The sequence below is a fragment of the Rhododendron vialii genome, chromosome 10a (assembly GCF_030253575.1).
Source record: "Rhododendron vialii isolate Sample 1 chromosome 10a, ASM3025357v1".
Classification (NCBI taxonomy): domain Eukaryota; kingdom Viridiplantae; phylum Streptophyta; class Magnoliopsida; order Ericales; family Ericaceae; genus Rhododendron; species Rhododendron vialii.
The window spans coordinates 14,302,224-14,320,671 of record NC_080566.1 but is presented as its reverse complement, the minus strand read 5'-3'; the positions used below and the strand labels follow the sequence as shown (position 1 = coordinate 14,320,671).

General features: G+C 39.2%; 1 protein-coding gene and 1 long non-coding RNA gene across 5 annotated transcripts; one reads left to right on the top strand and one right to left on the bottom strand.

Moving 5' to 3' along the window:
- Window positions 1-360: 360 nt before the first annotated feature.
- On the bottom strand, window positions 361-14,054 carry LOC131304710 (guanine nucleotide-binding protein alpha-1 subunit). Of its 4 annotated transcripts, none has more exons than XM_058332046.1 (14): window positions 13,686-14,054; window positions 12,582-12,786; window positions 12,353-12,425; window positions 11,389-11,426; window positions 11,193-11,282; window positions 10,923-11,000; window positions 10,587-10,694; window positions 10,324-10,425; window positions 5,475-5,530; window positions 4,585-4,719; window positions 2,379-2,472; window positions 1,487-1,546; window positions 1,319-1,398; window positions 361-858 (listed from the first exon to the last, which is right to left on the bottom strand). In XM_058332046.1, the coding sequence occupies exons 2-14, from the start codon at window positions 12,687-12,689 to the stop codon at window positions 681-683; spliced, it is 1,200 nt and encodes a 399-aa protein (XP_058188029.1). In that variant the 5' UTR covers window positions 12,690-12,786; window positions 13,686-14,054; the 3' UTR covers window positions 361-680. The 4 variants fall into 4 exon arrangements, with proteins under 4 accessions (XP_058188029.1, XP_058188031.1, XP_058188032.1 ...); XM_058332048.1 differs by having other exon boundaries at window positions 12,582-12,860; window positions 13,686-14,016; XM_058332049.1 differs by having other exon boundaries at window positions 12,582-12,817; window positions 13,686-13,700.
- Window positions 13,525-13,946, top strand: LOC131304713 (uncharacterized). Its single transcript, XR_009192456.1, has 2 exons — window positions 13,525-13,744; window positions 13,801-13,946. It is a non-coding gene; the product is annotated as an uncharacterized LOC131304713 (long non-coding RNA).
- Window positions 14,055-18,448: the final 4,394 nt, after the last annotated feature.

Below are 18,448 nucleotides of genomic sequence, written 5' to 3'. Positions count from 1 at the left end.
CCTTTTATCCACTAACTTTTCAAATAAGAATCTACTCATAGGCACAAGATAGAAAATGTACCAACTTTTACCCACAAACTTTAAAATTAACACTTACGGAATAATCCAAAATGGAATATTGGACCATAAAAAACAGACGGAGTGAGTACTAATCTTGGGGATGGAGCTTGTGATGTTTGAACCTTCACCAATCGAAAGAAAGAGGAAAAAAAAAAAAAAAAGGCTCCGACGGCAACGGACACAAATTCAGATATGAGAAGTGAGTACAACAGATTCACATGCTGTCGATCTCACCTCTTATGAGTAGTCTGTATACATTGTAACAGCATGGGGAGATGAAAAGAAGATACAGGCTGCTAGTGTCTCGTATCCACAACTCTTCCATAAAAGCTGGCAGGAATATACATGCACTCTTAAATAAAACAAGAAGTACGTTTTTCAATCCTTGATTTCAGAGGCTACAAATAAGACAATAAAACTAATTTTTTCGGTAGGCTTCTTTCAAATATCACTAATGCTCCCAAAAGAAAATCTGGGGTGAAAAAATGTAGTTCCTTTGATAAGCGGACTTGAACCAATGGGAAAACAAAACTTATAATCATAGAACTAGATGTGGTATCTCATGGTAAAGAATCCCGTATGTTGATACTCCTTTTGCTGAGGAAATAGCTCATCGATGATCATAATAAACCAGCTTCAAGGAGGTTTCTCCTCCTCAAAGTCTCGTCAACAAGTTTGAATGTCTTCTTGACAAGCTTCTGATCAAGGGCAGTCGTCCTGTAGATCTTGAAAACCCGGTCCACACGATCAGGGGCAGTGCTTTGGAAATACAACTCCTCAAACTTCTTCTTCACGAATCTGAGCACAATATTCCACATGGAAAGAGCAATATGACGTGTTTTGTATAGGAAGAGATCATAGTAATTTTTTTTTCTAGATCTCAACAAAACCCTAGGGTAGAGAACCAGAAATTACCCAGGCAAGCTGAAGGTAAGTAATGGCTACAAAGAAAAAAACCCATTTTACTAGGAAAATCTGACTTTTGTATGTATCCAGCCTTTAGCCCCCCAGTTCCCATATCCAGCCCCATAAAGACAACCCCCCTTCCAAATCCAAACTTCCAAAGTATTTTTCAACAAGTTTGGCGGTTTATGGTATTTATCAGACACCCCTCTATCTATTGTAATTTCTTACTGGAAAGGTAGGGAAAGGGAAGGGGAAAAGGGCTAATCAGGAGATCCAGAACTCCCCCAAATATCAGCTCTAGGTAATTTATTTCTCTCTTGAATGGAAGCTCAATGAATAATGAATTGCTTACTCGTATGCATGCTCAATCTCTTGTTTCCCTGTCGAAACTGGCTGGTAATCTTTGAACCACTCGCATACATTCAAAGGTACCTACACAAATAACACGTCAAATCCCAGGTAAGAGGTAATCATCCATCCACCTATGAACAAATGTTATACAATTGTTACTTGCTCTTACGTTTAGAACCTTCTTCTCAAATATATCAAACTTGTTTAGAAACAGCATGAAGGATGTTTTCTGCACAAAAGAAATGAAAATTAGCACTGGCATATCTAACATAGGACGAGAAAGGGTGCACGTGACCCCTGAATTTTCCATAATTACAGTTTCACCCCTCTTTGGATTTGAATCTTTCAACTACTACCCAAGTATTTATATTAGCACGCCTAAATTTTTTTAAGACCACTTGTTATGTCAAACGGAGTTGATAAGGACTCAACACTTCCTAAAATTAACCTGTCATGATTAATTCAATAAGTATACCTGAATCATTTTAAGATTGAATCATTTAATGCCTTGTTCGTTTCCCTTTTTGAAAAAAAATTTCCAACTCAAAAAATATTCATTACCCCTACTTCCAATCATTACCCCTATCTCCGATCATTATTCTCATTACTATCTCCACTCATTACCCATACTTCCAATCATTACTCTCATTAAAAAACCCCTATCTCCAATCATTATTCTCATTTCTCTCTCTATCTCTCTCCACTCATTACTCATACTTCCAATCATTACTCTCATAAAAAATTTCTCAAAAACTCATCCAAACACAACATTAATTTTTTTGTGCTCTTTGTAAATACTCTGACACTGTAGTTAATTCATTTCTTTGCTTAGTAATGAATATTTGAGTTTACATTATCTCATTGAGTTTGATTTTTGTACCCCCTATAAGCTAAATCCCTGGACCCGCCACTGAGCATTAGTAAACCAGGTCTGAGGTCTCCACTGCCAAAAAGTCAAGTTGTCTGCTAAATTACAATTCTTTGTTAAAATGAGCACGAGATGCAACAGAATCCTCCTTATGGAGAACTGAGAGGTTGTGGCAGATTTAAGTAAAAAGAACCTCAAAACATGGTTGCTGAAGGACCCAATCAAAGAGTTCCTTGGTCTCCATCATCCGATTCTTGCTTTCATCCTCAAATAGGGTTTGATCATACCTGAACCCATTGTGCTACATTAGTGGTAAGTTTTGCAACTTTCGATCTACCAGTAAACAATATAGAAAGGTATGATCAAATTGCTTTTTGCTAATTAGAGAAAAATAAAAATAAAAAACAAGAGTAACCTACAAGGACAGCACTATTGACATGACGCAGTTACTAACTCTTTTTTTTTTTTTCAAATTGCTGAGAGCAACACAGTAACAGAAAGCATCTTCCTGAAGAAAACTTCCAACAAATGTAACAGTTTGATTCAACGTTGTCAGCTCCGTACCAATAGCGCCACCTTTTGCAGACAATTGCTAACTTAAAAAGGTAACAAGCTCTGGTTGTGGAACAATACAACTTCAAGCAATGGCATTTCCCAATTAGAATGTCCTCACAAAATTGCGAAAAAGAATATTGATAAACAACTCAATACTTTATTAGCATAAATACAGAATATCAAATGAGGACAAGTCTCAAACAACTCTCCATTATATACTAAAAAGCGACGCAAGAATCCCCACAAAAGGAGGTCACGGAACCCCGAAAGGAAGATAATAGCAACCTTTGGCCCATAAGACACCACTATGCTGGAAAAAAAATTCGCAGTTCCCCCCCAATCAAATACCCCAGGACGTTCAAACGATGAATAATCTCAATAGGACATAGAGTTCTTATGGCTACCAAAGCCACATTTCAACCAAGAGCAACTTAACACAACTGAAATGTACCAGTACCACCCAGTCCAGATCCACCAAATAGAAAAACAAAGTTTGTTTCATCGATAACCACAGGTCCACGGCACAATCCAAAAATCAATTATCACTATTGAGGAGCATTTTCAGAAGGGATCACCTGCAGAGAGGGTCACATAGGTTTAACCAGCTTACCATGGATGTTTCCTAGACCCTTAATTTTGCATGATGAAAACGTGCAGCGGTAACCTCACATGATAAGGCATTAAGGCCTAAACAGCAGTTGCGGTCCCAATACAAGGGTGGTGATCATGTGGTTCCAATGTGTAATGGTACAATGGAGACGGCAACCTGAGGCATGAATTCTCTTCTTCACACAATTGGGGGAGTAATGTCCATAGCATAACGGGCAGCGGTAACCACCCACAAGTAACGCAGCGGTTGTGGCTCACTTTAAAAACCATGACTCTAACCCTAAAGGGTATGTATGCTTCACCCTTCTACTTGTACTTTGTGCCCTACTCTCCTGTCGAACTCCAACTCTGGTCGGAGACATTAATGTTGCTCTGCTCTATTTCAGTCACGTCCCAACCAGGGGCAACACCAGTTGGTTAAGTGTGGGGTCAGCTGACCCCATGGGAGAAAATAATTAATAATATTACTATTATTGTGGTGTAATTTTTTTGATTGGTCAATGAATGACACCACCAGAAATGTCTTTGACCCCATGAATAAGGCAGGAGAACGACATAATTTCTCTCCTCACCCTTCCAACGACATAATTTTTTTGTTCTGTGTTGGTAGATAAGCTCTAATCCAAATACTAGTGCAGTAATATGATCAACTTTGTATTTTTGTTGAGACTTGAGATGGTATCTAAACCTTCTTTTTCTTAGAATATGAAGGATTTAAGTTTATTAATAAACCCATGCTCAAGATAGCCTAGAGCCGCTACTGGTCCCAACAGAGGATGGTCAAGGCATAGCAGGTCTCCAAATAATAAGAGAATTTCAACCCGCGACTATCCTCATTCTAGACATAACACACAAAGTCAAGGACAATTTAACTCTTCATTTTTTATTCATCACTCGTGTCATTGACTTTTTTTTTCTTTTAATGACCTAAAGACCACAAGGGAACAAAGCATTCCACATCCATATATGAGGGTCTTTGTTGTGTACTTGGGACATTTAGAATACCTAATTACATGTAGAATTGGTTGAGGTCCTTATGATATAGCAAATAAAAAAAAGTCCACTGAAACCATAGCTCATCTTCCAAAAAGAAGACGCAACCATAGGCAATGGGATATCTGCAGTAAATTCCCTGCTCACAGATGTTTTGATACTCAGATTCGTATTTACAAGCAAACACAAGCATATGATGCTACAGTAATATCATAAAGCGGGGGAAACAATATTAAACTCACTCGCTAAGAGCAGCACAAAATATGACAGCTGTAACACCTTCAAACAGGTGTATCCACTTCCTTCTCTCATTTCTCTGACCTCCAACGTCATAGAGTCGATATACTTCACCACTTTTTTTGTTCTCACCAACTGGGCTGCAATTTAAGCCAACTAAATTGTAGGTCATATTATGAGGAGAGCCTGAATGGAATGTGGCTGACCTATTACTATAACGTAACAGACAGTATGCATGGGGAAAAATGATAGCAACATATCATCATTCATCAGCTGTTTCTTAGTGACCCTAGATTCTAGAATCAAGAAGTTGAGATAGATGAGTGGCAAGATGATGTTGGACGAACAAGAACAAGGTAGAAACAGAACCCCTGGCATCCCCGTGCCTAAGTACCCCTAGACATCTTGTGTCAAAGGAAGTAAAGTCATCACAGTACCAAATCAATCTTGTTCCCCACCACAAGACGAGTGAGAAAAGAAAAAGAAGTGGATGCCCAAATAAGAGCTAGAGGCAAACACCAGCTAAGTGAAGGAGGAAAAGCTGAAGGGTTCACGCTTTACGTAGTCTGTTACTTGGGATCTCTTCTTTTGGTTCTTTTATAATAGATATGCTTGAAAGGCTCTAGGTCAGGAACGCACGCCTTACTCGATGGGAGCAAGGTCAATAGGAAATTTGAACTAGCAGAGCAGGAAAGTGAAGATCCAAGAATGATTTTTCACGCGGATAAAAGGCTCACGCAAGTGAAACGTATTTATCAACAGTATGATCTTTCAGTTAGAATCTTTCAGTTAGAAAACACAGCACACCGTTGCAGGCTTGCAGCCACATAAAAAAGAATGCACTACAAGAGGCAATGCAAATAAAAAGCATGCCATAAATGGAAACAGTACTCACCTGAACTGGATTTCAACAACCCCTGTAGTTCGAACTCTGGCATAAAGAACATCCTCCTGCGTAACAGAAGATACTGAGAAGCTTGTGGCAAAACTTATATATTCTAACACCCAAAAAAATAACCAAACCAAATCCAACCCAACCGAGCCTTAAGTCCCAACCTAAAGAAATAACGAATTCAGAAAATTAGGGTAAAAGATGGTACAACTCATCTGTGCTACGGTAAAAATAGGAAATTCATTTTCTTAACAAGATAAATAGTGTGACTTGTGTCAATCCTGTCAATCCGTAAGTCCACAACACCGTAGCTCGTAAAGTGAAAATTCAAAAACATAAAATCTAGAAGTACCAGAGAACATAGATGATATAGCATCACTGGATTAAAGTCGAGTTTCAGTCATTGACAATACACATACTTCCAGCTACTTTCCTTTAATGGATCTATTCCTGCAATTGCAAAAGCGTACCAATATATGATCCTCTATCCGGGGTCACTCTCACTAGAAGTAGGAGCAGCTACGCTATGGTATTTTGACCCCTATCTTCTCCCAAGAAGAGTCATTGCCTCTTCCATGTTTACAGAACATATGAAACGCCCATATCCATTCTCTTCATGGATAGAAGGTGAAGTTGAACATATCTCAAAGAACATTATTGAAATGACAAAAATACTGCCATATAGAGGAAAGGTTCGGGAGAAGGTATCAGAGTGGTCTTATATTGTTCTGTACACACTTAAATTATTGCTGTAGTAACAAGACAGCTAGGTATTGATAGTAGTTGGCAAAGTAACATTTCAAGTTCGGGTCCTCAATTTACATACACTAGACGTTAAATTGCCATACCACTTCCTGGGTATAACAAGCAGGTGAACCATGCGAATTTCCTTTGCAAATTTTATGGTTATTTTGTGCTTTTTCAATTGTTATATTTCTCTTGCACAATAACCTTGGAAATTAGTGTCAACAAACCAACATGTCAACGACTTTCATTGCCAGCCTCACAGGGATCGTAAGGTTTTTAACAATATGTCAATGATTGATCTTTCCATCAAGTCAGACAAGTTTTACCCATTTAATAACATCATAGTGACATAAGTTTCCAGTGCGCACATTCAGAAACGTGATTTCGAAGCAAACTTACTTCCTACTTAATTTACTTAACCATTTCCTTACCAAAAAAACGAATAACCAAACCGAGTCTTGCGTCCCAATCACTTGGGGTCGGCTACATGAATCCGTTTCCTCCATTGAGCTCTGTCAAGGGCCACTTGTTCACACAAACCTATTATACTCATATCTTTGCACACAATAGCATCTAATGTCAATTTAGATCTACCCCTCCCCGTAGCATTGCTATCTAGAGCTATCCTATCCGCTCTCTTAACTACTGCATCTTCTGGTCTACGGTAGTCATGCTCAAACCACCTTAACTTATTTTCCCTCAACTTCTCTATAGGTGCTACACCTACCATCTCATGAACTGTTTCATTTCTAATCTTGTCTCATCTAGTCTTACCACACATCCACCTCAACATTCTCATTTCCGCTATACTCATCTTGCTCACATGTTGTTTCTTAATAGGCCAATATTCTGTCTCATAAAGCATCGTTGGCCTTATGGCAGTTCCATAGAATTTTCCCTTTAATTTTGTGGATACCCTCTTGTCACATAGTACACCAGTAGCGCTTCTCCACTTGAGCCACCCCACTTGGATCCTATGAGTCACATCATCAGCAATCTCTCCATCTCTACTAATAATTGAGCCTAAATACCTAAAATGATCACTCTTTGGTATCTCCTGGTCTTAGATCATCACTCTTTCTTCATGCGCACTACGGGTACCATTAAACTTGCACACCATATACTCAGTTTTACTCCTACTTATCCGAAAACCCTTTGACTCTAATGCTTCCCTCCAAATTTCTAGTTTCGTATTAACACCTCTAGCGGTTTCATCTACGAGAACAATGTCATTTGCAAACATCATACACCATGGAATATCCTCTTGAAATTGTCTAGTCAATTCATCCATAACTAAGGCAAAGAGGTACGGGCTCAGGGCTGACCCTTGATGCAATCCTACGGTGATTGAAAATTCAATTGTTTTCCATACTGGTGATCTAATGGTAGTGACGGCACCTTCATACATGTCTCTAATCACCTTGATATACCTTTGGTCACTCCTCTTCTCTCCAGAACCCACCATATGATGTCTCTAGGCATCCTATCATAAGTCTTTTCTAAGTCTATGAAAACCATATGGAGATCCTTTTTCTTTGCTCTGTGTTTTTCTACCAACCTCCTTAATAGGTAGATAGCTTCCAAGCAAGAACCCAAACTGTTTCTCTGACACCGTAGTCACCATCCTCAAGTGATGCTCAATAACTCTTTCCCATAACTTCATCGTATGACTCATCAATTTAATACCTCTATAGTTGTTGCAACTTTGAATATCCCCTTTATTCTTATAGATAGGTACTAAGGTGCTCCTTCTCCATTCGTCGGGCATCTTCCTAGTCATAATAATCTTGTTGAACAACTTCGTCAACCAAGTCACCTAAACTTTTCCACACTTCAATAGGGATACCATCTGGTCCTAAGGCCTTACCTGGTTTTATCCTTTTCAAAGCTTTAACCACTTTGAACTTTTGTATTCTCCGATAAAACTCATATTCTACGTTCTCGCCAGGTACATACACTTCCTCCCCACCAAAGCCTCCTTCATGTTTCTTGTTTAACAACTTATCGAAATACGACTTTCATCTATCCCTGATGGACTTGTCTTTCACCAACACCACCGAATCAATACATTTTATACACTTAACTTGAGAAACGTCTCTAGCTTTCCTTTCTCGCAACTTAACAAGTTTATAAATAATTTTTTCTCCATCTTTACTATCGAGTCTAGGGTAGAAATTCTCATAGGCTTTCCACTTAGCATCCCTAACGGCTTTCTTAGCTTGCTAGCTTGCTTATAACCCTGAAAATTCTCCTCATTTCGGTCCTTTTGCCACTTTTTAAATTACTCATTTGCTTTTACCATGGTTTGAACCTCGTCATTCCACCACCACCATGTCTCCTTAAAAATTGGACTTTTTCCCTTTGACTCCCCAAGAACTTCTTTCAATATTCTTCTAATACCATCAGCTATTGTAATCCACATATTATCACTATCGCCTTCCATTCCCCACCGTACTTCTTGAGACATTTTTTTCTTGAATACCTCTAGTTTCTCCCCTTTTAGGCCCCGTCATTTAGTCCGTGGACATCTAGTTTCCTTTCTCCTTCCATTATTCCCTTTGAGACAAATATCTAACACTAAAAGTCTATGTTGTGCCACTAGACACTCTTCGGGAACAACCTTCCAATCCTTACATGTCAAGCGGTCTGCACCTCTAGCAAGAAAATAGTCAATTTGGCTTCTATTGGCTCCACTCTTAAAGGTAATTAAATGCTCCTCTCGCTTCCTATAGAGAGTATTTCCAATTATAGGGTCAAAAGCTACCGCGAAATCTAAAATCCTCTTACCACGTTCGTTAAGGTCACCAAATCCAAAGCCACCATGCACCTTCTCATACCATTACTTATGCACTCCCACATAACCATTGAAATCACCTCCTATAAATAGCTTCTCTCCAAAAGGTATCCCTTGAACCACCTCATCCATCTGCTTCCAAAATTGCTCTTTAGTAAGATCATCTAAGCCTACTTGGGGTGCGTAAGCACTAATAATATTAACTATACTCTCTCCGATCACAAGCTTAACTGACATAATCTGATCTCCTTTCCTCGTTACTATAACTACCGAATCTTTCAGGTGTTTATCTACTACGATACCTACCCCATTTCTATGTCAATCCTTACCCTTATAGTAAAGCTTATAACATATGTCCTCTATCTCCCTAACTTTCTCCCCTACCCACTTAGTCTCCTGAAGGCAAGCTATACTAATCCTCCTCCTAAGCATGGTGTCAACTAGCTCCCTAGTTTTACCCGTTAATGTCCCTATATTCCAAGTTGCTAAACGAATCCTATAGTCCTAGGCTAGCTCAAAAAAAACGAATACAATGGTCAAAATCTAGAGCAAAGCAAGAGAAAATCGGAAAAAAAAATGGACCATAAAACCCTTGGAAAAATGTTGTTTTACATGACTAATTAGAATGATGATACGCTATGTGTGTAAAATGTGTAAATTTGAACAAGGATTGATTTCACGTCAAGAAATGCCTTTAATAAATTCTAATAATGTGATCTATACAAGCCTACCCTTGTCACATTCCATTCTAAAGATCAATATTTTTTTTTTTAAAGGCGAAAAAGGATTTCATTAATCTTTGAAAAGAGAATTACAAAGATTAAAGGGAAATATGCGAGAACGGCATCACAACAAGGAGAAAGCATCCCAACTAAAGATCATATGTCAAACACGCTCCTCTACTAGTTAATCTTCGCCATACCAAATAGGCGTGACTGACAACTTGAGAGTCCAAAAGGAAGAGGGGGGGGGGGGGGGGGGGGGGGGGGGGGGGGGGGGGGGGGTGGGGGTGCGGCGTGGGGGGAGGGGGGTGTTTAGGGAGAAGAATTGAGGATATTTCATTTTTTGCCAACACATCTTGAGGAACTACAATACATCCGTAACCTTCTTAAATTTCACAGCAAGTGAAGCTTGACTCTATACTATCATGGACCCGATTCAACCACAACATGTAGTGCCCAGACGATTGTTCAGCAAATTCTCTCTTATGAATGTAAAACATCCTTCTAACTTATACTATGTTTGTCACAGTACTAACTAAAACCGGACAAGGATACAAAAGACAGTATTATGAACTTTAATATTGGATACCTTCGTTGGAACATAGTTTGCGTCCGACAATCTTTGCAAATTTGCCATGAAATAATGTGCACAGTCTGGAACCTGGAGTTCATTACCATGAGAGCAGATTTCCTGAATGGAACAAAATAAGTAAAATTTAGACAGCTTCATTTGCGAGAAGTAAAAAGAAAAGAGCATAAAAAGAAATCACCAAAAAAGGTGAAAATCAAGAGGATAGGAGACTTATTGCAGAATAGGAGTCAATCAAACCATTAAGTCAACTTTGAAATTACCTGAATGGCAGAATCTTTCCATAGAGCTTCTATCTCTTGTGCAAGCTCTTTTGTCAGAGGGGGATAATCTAACCCGCCGCCAATTTCTGATAGTTTCTCTCCAATTCCCTGTTACAGAATCATAGATTCATTACACGTCGACACCAAATATTGGACCTTCTGCTTGGTCCAATGACCATAACTACATCAGAATAATTGCACACTGATATTGGAGGGGTGGGACCAATAGCAACCTAGGTTGCTCATACACCAATCACAGAACTTAATATTCAAAATAAACAATACGAGGGTCAAAAAAATGCACATCAATTAGAAAACAAAATGGTAAAATCATACCTTATTTTCAACAGATACAACATATTTCGAGGAATCAATTTCATTTTGAGCGAACTCCTTGGAGCCATCATATAATAGCTGTCAAAGCAGGTCGAATCATCATCGAGTACAATAATAACAATATCCGTTACACATTAATACATTGACTTCAAATCTACAAGTCATGTCATGATAGTGTTACAAGAATCTCCTTAACCCACTGACACTACGCACTCTTTTGTATTTGACAAAAAGGGGCATAACCAACACACCCTTTCAAGTATTGCGTACTTTTATTGTCTGATACACATTGGCATGGATGACTGTGATATAGCTCTTCAGCTCTGCCTCGTCAAATCCAGTTTGAAACAGAAGTTTTATCTGCAAACCAATCATACACTCTTAAGGTTATAGAGCAGTCTATAAATATGACACAAAAAAAGGACAATTTGATTTTTTTTAGAAAACAGACTAGTATCTGTCTTGCCTGTTTAAAAATCGTGGACTTCCCCGACTCTCCAGCACCTTAATGACAAAAGTGTTATCAAAGCAAATGAGAGAAACCCAAAAGAAGGGTGTTGACGAAATACAGGGCATAATCATGCAAAAGAAGAGAGAAAAGAGAATGTGCATAAAAGAACATCTCATGCTATTAGCTTAAATAACTAAACTAAAATATTAAATCCTTCCTATGCAGTTGGCACTGGTTCCACCCATGTATCTGATATCCAATCAGCAACTACCCACCCAAGCCATCGCTGATACACAATGCAAAAAAGAAGATATATTCTGTGGTGGTAATGATAACTATAGATTGTTAAGGAAATTCTAGAAACCCTATTCCCTTTCCTAGGGCCTCGCACCCTAACCTTTTGTAAAGCACCGAAATGACAGATTTCAAGGGTGGAAAACACATTATTCACAAAATCAGTTGACCTCTAGCTAGTTGAAGATCACGGTACAGGTAAAATACAATTACGTCACTGTTTCCTCATGACATGAGGAAGATCAAGGGGCGGCAGAATCAATATAACATTGCTTCCTCCTTGGCCCATGTCCTACAATTCCAAAATCATTTGACCTCCAGGAATGGAAGTTACTGGGACAGATCACATCTTCAAGACCATATTAAAAAAAGGGGGGGTGAATTAAGTTACTATTTGACCAGGTCATTGAGGCCAAAGAGACATTACAACGGGTTGACTAGAAGATTAACATGAGTAAAATAAGACTGCCATTCAAAACTTGACTGGGTCTCTGAAGTCATCCAGGCCTTCTCACTAACGCAAGCTTCCCCTAAGAATCAGACACTAAAAGTAGCCAAAGGATAACTTATGATCTCTCAATCTGGAGAGAACAACACAATTGAAACCATGCAAAATGCAATTTAGCTGTCCTTGCCCATTTGATTGTACTTAATATGGACGCAAGAAGAAAAGAGTTAGGTGTACCAAGGAGGAGAAGTTTATGAATATGCTTCTCTGCCCTTGTTTCTTGCTCAATCCGCCTTTCTATATCTGCAGCCTGAAATATAGAGATTGAGAAGCAGATTGATGGCTTTATAGGGAAAATAAAATGAGAAGAGAGAAGAATGGTCACAGACATAAATCCTTCTGCCCTCACAGGATCAAACTTTGGAAAAACATACCATGGTCCACCCATATTAAGCAAAATGTTTACCTGAGCATTCTCTTCGGTGTCAGCTTGATTGAATTGTTGGTGCCTACTACAGAGTAAGCCCATATTTCTTGTTGCTGTAGACAGCCTACAACAAATTACCCTAGTCATACAGCATCTGTCATTCGCAAGAAGCTTCAAATCGTTGACAGCTTCACCTTCTCTATTATCACAGCATTACATTGTTCATATTTGCCTGATCTGCACGCTGCAATCCATCCGAAAGAACAAAAATTGATCTAGAGCAAGCTCAAAACGGTAAGGCTGTAAGGTAACTTCAGCCTAGTTATAACATTTTGCAAGGCACCGTCAGTACTCTTGCGGAAATAAATGGCCCCATCACTTAATAACAAGCGTCAAGCAGTCACAGATAAACCCATCATAATCATCATCTTGAATGAATTCACAGAAAACAGCAACTGAGTCTAGAAGTATTCTTGAAACCTCAGTGTCTGCCTCCCAAGAAAAACTCTAGAAAATGGATCGACTGATGCAGTAGAATTTAGGTCATTTTGGTGTCCTTGGTGTTATTAGGGTCTTGAGTCTATAAATAGGTGAGTTGGTCTTTCATTTGGTAGCTTCCTATTATCAACAATATTGAAATATATAGATTGAGACTTTAGTTTCTCTCTCTACCCTTAGGGGTTCATCCCCTTGAACGGGATTTTGCTCCTTTCTTTGATTCTTATATTCCCTTTCATATTTTGATTGCATCATCGACGCAGAGCCCTAACTTTCGAGAGGCGAATGCATTCAGGGCCAGATTACAAAGATTTATCACAATCCAGAAACAAAAAAATACAATCAAATAGCGTGTTGAGCAAATCATACGTAAGTGCACTGCATTATCTAGCCATGGCAACCAAACAAGACCTAGCGTATCGAATATAAAAAGCATCTAATTCCATAACAATACAATAATCCCCCACAAATCAGAGTAAAGCACGATAGCAACAAGTGATGTTAAAAACAAAAATAAAATAAAAGAAGCAATTGAAGATACTCAGCCTGCATCTGTTTTCACCTTATCTTTTTTTACTTTTCGACATTTGCTGAATTCAGACAAGTAATTTAAAGCTACGAAATTCGCCACGTATCTGAATATACCTCTTCTCTTTCAAAACCCTAGATGCATTTCTGGTGGTGTTTTTTTCCTGTTGCTGTGCGTATATGGAGAGAGAGTGAGAGTGAGAGAGAGAGAGAGAGAAAGAGAACAAACCAGAGAGAGATAGAGAGAGAGAGAGAGAGAGAGAGAAGGATCCAGCAGGAGAAAAGAAAGAGAGTGATCTGCGGTAGAAATGCTGAGAGAGAAAGTGTTGTTGGGTTGGGCAGGCAATGCTGAGAGAGTGGATCGGAGAGAGAGAGAGAGAGAGAGAGAGGAGAAGACGAGAGCTCTGTTCAAAGTTGAATGGAACTCCGAAACAAGACACTCATCAGAAGACTAGTATTGAATTGAATATTTGACTAGCTCAAAGTATTCCACATCACTCCTGGTTACGAGTCCTAATTTTGGAGCCTGACGATTTTAGGTGACCTTTTTTTCATTTTTTATAACTTTTTTTTTTTGTCATTTATTAAACCTAACCTGCTCTATTTTAGATGATTTGGGGAGGAGGATGGATGCTTACGGGAATCGAATTCTGCCCATGTGCATGATAGTATAAGGGAGACACCAACTGCATTTTACTCCACTTTCATTTTTAAAACTTTGATTTTTATCTTTCTATTTTTCCCATCAAGTCAAACAATATGATGTAGAAATTACATCAAATCTAATACTAAAGTTCAGGATTAATTATTAAGAAAAAATATGCCTCAAAGTTTGGGATAGGGCCTTAATTTTACAATAACAAATTGCTTGGGTCTCTCAACAACAATTTTTCTAGAAGTGAATACATTTATCTGAAATTTTTTTGTATTTCAACATCAACTTCTCCAGGTTGGTAGTAAACATCAAAACTTAAAATTTTCGCTGTCGATTAATAAATTTGTATGAAAAATGCGTGTGCATACTAAATATCAAAAATGAAAAAAAAAATCAATCATGATTCTTAAAATTTAAATGTGTAAAATGGATTGCGAGAATTTCAAACGTCAAATTAAAGTTTTTTGGTTACAAAAAATATAATCAAGAATAGTGTTATTAGTGTGTGTGTGTGTGAGAGAGAGAACACTAGTGTGCGTGTGTGTGTGTGTGTGTGAGAGAGAGTGAGAGAGAGAGAGAGAGAGAGAGAGAGAGAAATTTGAGTGATTAATAAGTTTTCCTTTTTTCCTAATATTTCAGATTTGATGACGACAACCTTAATGAAAAAAGGTGATTAATGGTTACTGAGAGAGAGAGAGAGAGAGAGAGAGAGAGAGATTTTAGTGATTAATAAGTTTTCCTTTTTTCCTAATATTTCAGATTTGATGACGACAACCTTAATGGAAAAAGGTCTTAATGGTTACTGAAGTTGATGTCGGTCTATTTAGACATTTTAAATAGATCTCGTTTTATTTTATTGTATAGAGTGTAAGTTTTTGGTTCGATAAAGTGATATATTATGTCCGAATTAATTGTCAAGACTAGTATGAGCCACAATTTGAAGGAATCTTTGCATTTTCATTTTTTGTTTCTTCACTAAATTAAGAATAAAAATATGATGATATTTGTTGCATTTCATCTTATCTCATTTTTGAAAGGGTCAAACTAAAGGTCATCATTTAGCCCGAAGGCCCACGGCCCGCCTGACCCGTCTGGCTTTTACCCGGCCCGAGCCCGTCCAACGGGCGGGCTAGCCCAGCCCGTAGTTTTCAATGGGCGAGCTTGAGCCTAAGTATTTTTGCTTGACCCGCCTGCCGGCTCGCCCGACAGCTTCTCCATTATACTAATTTATTATGCTCCACTTTAGTTCACTACTACCAACTATACTAATTTATTATGCTCCACTAGGCAAATAAAGAAAAGAAGTTCACTTACCGAGAAAAGAGAAACAAAAGTCTGGTCTTAAAAGACTAGAGATGCGTGGGGTGCTCTATGCATTTGTGGTTAGCTGTAGAAGCCTTGTTGGCTGGGGGAGTTCTTTTTATGCTCCCAATGCTATAATATATAATATATACATACAATATATAATGTGTATGACTGTATTAAGTGTGGGGTGCTAATATTATATACATTTTTTTATCGTACTAATACTAGGATTTGTCCGTGCCTGAAGGCACAACGCAACGTGAGATCTAATTAGTGGCAACTGTGCAATTAATATTGTCAGAGAGAGAGAGAGGAAGAGCCATAGGATTTATAGAGCAAATCAACGGTTAGGATTTATGGAGCAAACCGTTATTCCTTATTATGTAGATAATGTACATTTTTTTGTGAGGCCTGACCCGTGAGCCAGCCTGAACTTTGGCCCGTCAGCCCGGCAATTGGGCTAGCCCGTGAGCAGGCTTAGGCTTCAACTTAAGAAACACAGCCCCGCTCGCAAAAAGAAAAAAGCCCGCTCAGCCCAGCCCGCGGGCAGGCTTGAGTAGTGACTTGACGAGCTGGGCCAACTCAGCCCAATGATGACCCTTAGGTCAAACCTACGGTTCGTTGGCTTCAAAAACCTAAAGGTCTGTTTGATTAGAAAGCAATTTGTACTAAAAAGTGAAAATGAATGAAAGTAAAGTAAAAGAAAAGAAAATGAAAAAAGTTTTGTAAGAATCTTGCAAGGAAAAAGTATATTTACTAGGTTAGCCTTTTACATGGTGAAAAGGAAAGTAGTTATGGACATAATGGGAAGTGTCATAAAATATGGCAACTTTTACAAGAAAATACAATTTTCTTGTGTTTTTAGCAAGATAATAAAAGCTATATACTCATGTTTTAATGAGTTGTACAAAAAATTTAAGTTTCTTACACTTTCTTGTATTTTCATGCTAATCAAGTACCAAAAAAGTTCATTATTTTCTTTTTCTTGCATTTTCTATTACTTTCACACTATTCAAACGAACCTTAAACTAATTGCAATTAAGGGTGGAATGGTGTTTTCGAATTTATTAACCAAGGTTATCCACAATATTATAATAAAAAATGGATAACCCAAAGTTTTTTTTTTTTTTTTTGTTTTTTGACAAAAGAGAGAAGTTTTTATTACTCTTAAAGGCGGGAAAACGCCGAAACATCGCACACAGAGGAACCCTATGGGGCCAAGGTAGTTGTCCACAAGTGGACAAACCACAAGAAAGGGTTTTCTTGCACATACATGAGTAGCCCTATTATAATCATATTTGACAAAAGCAATATCACATGACTGAAACAAATCCTTAAGAGTTAAACAATCCCAAACTAAAACTACAATATCAGAGGATGGATCACGAAGCATGGTGCAGCTCTTGATGATTGACTTCGCGTTCGACTCAATAATCACATCGGCAAGATGTGTGGCCCGTGGTTCCCTAATCTGCGATCCTCCTCCGTTGGCTCGTAGGTTTCCTAATCTTCTTTCCCAGCCCTGCACAGTGAACGCACGACTAAGACTTGGCCGGGGTTGCCCAGCAATGCCCTCCGACGCGAAGATAAGTATGTGTTTTTTGGAGAGGAAGGTAACTAGGGTTTTGTAAGGTCAGATGTGCATACCTCTCTAGGGTTACTCCTCCAATATTTATAGAGCCTTCTTGACTTGCTTCCCAAGCACAGGCACGTGCCTTACACGGGTTAGGTGACGTTGCACTGAAGTTTCTGAGTAGATCTGGTAACCGTTTATGGGAACGAGCTGGCAACCCCCATGTGCTCCCATCGTTATCTCTTAGCATAACCGCTTCGTCACGTGGGAGAACACATGACTCAGCAGGTGGCCGAGCCCATGGCTTACCGACCCTGGTGGACGACACGAGGTAAGAAACCCAATGGAACCATCATGCGGGGGTGGCCGAACCTGAAGAGTCTAGTAAACGGTAGCCGCGGCCAAGAGTTTACTTCTTTAGGAGGGTTGCCGAGCTTGATTGAGTCATCCGTGTCGTAATCTTCCAAATAGCCGAGCTTGATCTCGGCATGCTCCTTGACGGACTTGGACCGTTAGATTCGGTGTACTACAATAGCCCCTCAATTTTTGCTGACGCCGAGCGCATGGTGGAGATTGAAGAAGAGCGTGACCGGATCTTACTTTATCCGAACGCGAACCATAGCGGATGGTTTTAAAATTTTGGCCGAGCTTGACTTATTTCTTCGGCATCCATTGTGGACAGGCTCCAATCGGGGGTTACCAGGTGTTGCTTCATGGTTCAGTACGGCTGATAAGGGGACGGCTGGCACGCATGAAAACCTGCAAGGCCACTCCATCATTGCCACGTGTCGAGCATTGAATGGCTGTCAGTTTGGCAGTGCAGCATTTGGGCGGGAACTTCGAAACCCTAGGTCTTGCCTTATATAAAGGAGGACGCGAGGAGAGAGGGAGTTTACAACTTCCTTCTTTCTCTAGACCTCCATTGCAGAGCTTCGACCTCCGCCCGTTCAACTCCCAATCCTGATTTCTTCCTTGAACCACCATCAAATCATCCAGAAAACTTCAGGTATGCTTCGATTCCTGTTACTCCTTTGTTTTCTTCAGTTTTTATGCACTTCCTTCTTTGTTTTTGGGATTTTTTTGGGGCTTTCTGTTCTATATGAATAGTACGTTGCTAGGGATGAGCAGTCTGTTCATCTCCATCTTCAACCTGTTCTTCCGAGCCCCTCCAAGGCCAAAGTTGGCTTTTGTCCGAAGCTGAGTTCACTAGCCGTGCCTACAAACCAAGACATCAGTACTCGTCGAGCTTGAGTCTATAGGGTACAATATGGGTGGGCCAGTAGCGTAGCCGAGTAAAGGAGAATCCTCGTCCTTTACAAACGACAAGATTTCTCACTTCTTTTCCTT

Excerpts from the sequence above, each read along its gene's own strand:
- LOC131304710 (XM_058332046.1), bottom strand. The coding sequence starts at position 12,689 with ATGACTAGGGTAATTTGTTGTAGGCTGTCTACAGCAACAAGAAATATG. Across the intron at positions 11,283-11,388 it reads AGTCCACGATTTTTAAACAG|ATAAAACTTCTGTTTCAAAC; the intron begins GCAAGACAGATA and ends ATTGGTTTGCAG. Across the intron at positions 1,399-1,486 it reads TTGAGAAGAAGGTTCTAAAC|GTACCTTTGAATGTATGCGA; the intron begins GTAAGAGCAAGT and ends TTATTTGTGTAG.